The 1,301-nt window shown below is 39.5% G+C and overlaps 1 protein-coding gene across 2 annotated transcripts in view; it reads left to right on the top strand.

Moving 5' to 3' along the window:
* The window catches only part of LOC107638450 (serine/arginine-rich SC35-like splicing factor SCL33), a 4,126-nt gene continuing 2,825 nt past the window's right edge, over positions 1 to 1,301 (top strand). Inside the window, exons 1-3 of one of the 2 annotated variants that reach the window (XM_016341728.2) lie at positions 1 to 237; positions 339 to 489; positions 1,145 to 1,222. In XM_016341728.2, coding sequence (XP_016197214.1) covers positions 341 to 489; positions 1,145 to 1,222 — 227 coding nt within the window. In that variant the 5' untranslated portion in view covers positions 1 to 237; positions 339 to 340. Of the gene's footprint in view, positions 238 to 322; positions 490 to 1,144; positions 1,223 to 1,301 lie in introns of those variants that run through there. The other variant, XM_021120469.1, reaches the window with a different exon arrangement.

The following is a 1,301-nucleotide window of genomic DNA, read 5'->3' as shown; positions in this document are numbered from 1 at the left end:
CTTGGAGGAGGAGAGTCTGTTCCTCCCGGAGTATAAAACAATCTTCTATTAGGTAGTTTACTTTCCTTTTCCTCGTACTATTTCTGTATTTCCTACTCATCTCTCTCAAACCCTAAATCGCAAAGAAAAACACGAAAGCGTTGAACATCAGTCGGCGGCGTCTTCCCTTCCCCTATTCAAACCCTAAACCTAACCCTATTTTCTTCACTTTTCACCGCTCTGCTGCTATTCTGCAAGGTAACTCTCTTTCTTCTTCTTCTTTCTAATATATCCATGTAGCTAGCTACCTCTGTCTCTGTATGTTGCGGATCTAAGACGGTTAATGGTGGCAATGGCAGAGATGAGAGGAAGGAGTTACAGCCCGTCACCACCGCCGGCAAGGGGTTACAGCCGAAGAGGAAGGAGTCCGAGCCCAAGAGGCCGCTACTCTAGCCGCTCTAGAGATCTCCCTACCAGCCTTCTTGTTCGTAACCTTCGCCATGATTGTAGGTACAAACTCTTTCCTCCTCCGCCTCCTCCTCCTCCTCCTTATTATTATTGTTCATGTATCGAAGCTATTGAGAATTTGAGACTAGGAGTTATGATTAGGGAAGTAGTTGTCTTAAACAGTGTTTCGATTAGTTAACTATGGATAAGTGTTCATGGCGCCTAAGGTCCTGGCTTTCGAGCCTAAGGTCCTTTGCTATGGAGTTCCTTGGTGTTTCCAAGTGATGTTAAGAGACCTTAGAAATTAGTTTGACCCTGCTAGGCTACTTGCCGAAGTTAGTATCATATATTATGCTGCCATATATCTAAGTATTGTGCAGATAAATTTTACTTTATGTACTGCGTTATTGACCATTGAATGGACATGACATATAAAATCATTGAGTCAACTTTAAAAAATTCTGAACTTTGCATTTTACGGAATGGTATAACAGGAGAACATAAGACAAAAATATATAATGGAAACTATTAACCATTAAGAATCATATATGGTTGGCCCAAAGAGTTCGTGAGTTGAATGCAAGGTATTTCGAACTCCATTTAGACATGTAGGAGACAACCACTATGTCATGGCTTCAACCAATACTTTTTATTATATATTTTTTTATTTGATTTGGGTAAGGTGTGTGTATGTATGTAATATTTTCCATTGTTGCAGGCCTGAGGACCTTCGCAGACCTTTTGGTCAGTTTGGTGCCCTTAAGGACATTTACTTGCCCAAGGATTATTACACTGGGTGAGCTTTTATTTTATTTTATTTTATATTTTTCTTTTTATGAAAAAATTATATCTTTGGGACTTTGTTTTTAAAACCA

Source organism: Arachis ipaensis, chromosome B04, assembly GCF_000816755.2.
Source record: "Arachis ipaensis cultivar K30076 chromosome B04, Araip1.1, whole genome shotgun sequence".
NCBI lineage: Eukaryota > Viridiplantae > Streptophyta > Magnoliopsida > Fabales > Fabaceae > Arachis > Arachis ipaensis.
Note: the sequence above shows the minus strand (reverse complement) of the source record. Positions and strands in the feature narration are given on the sequence as shown.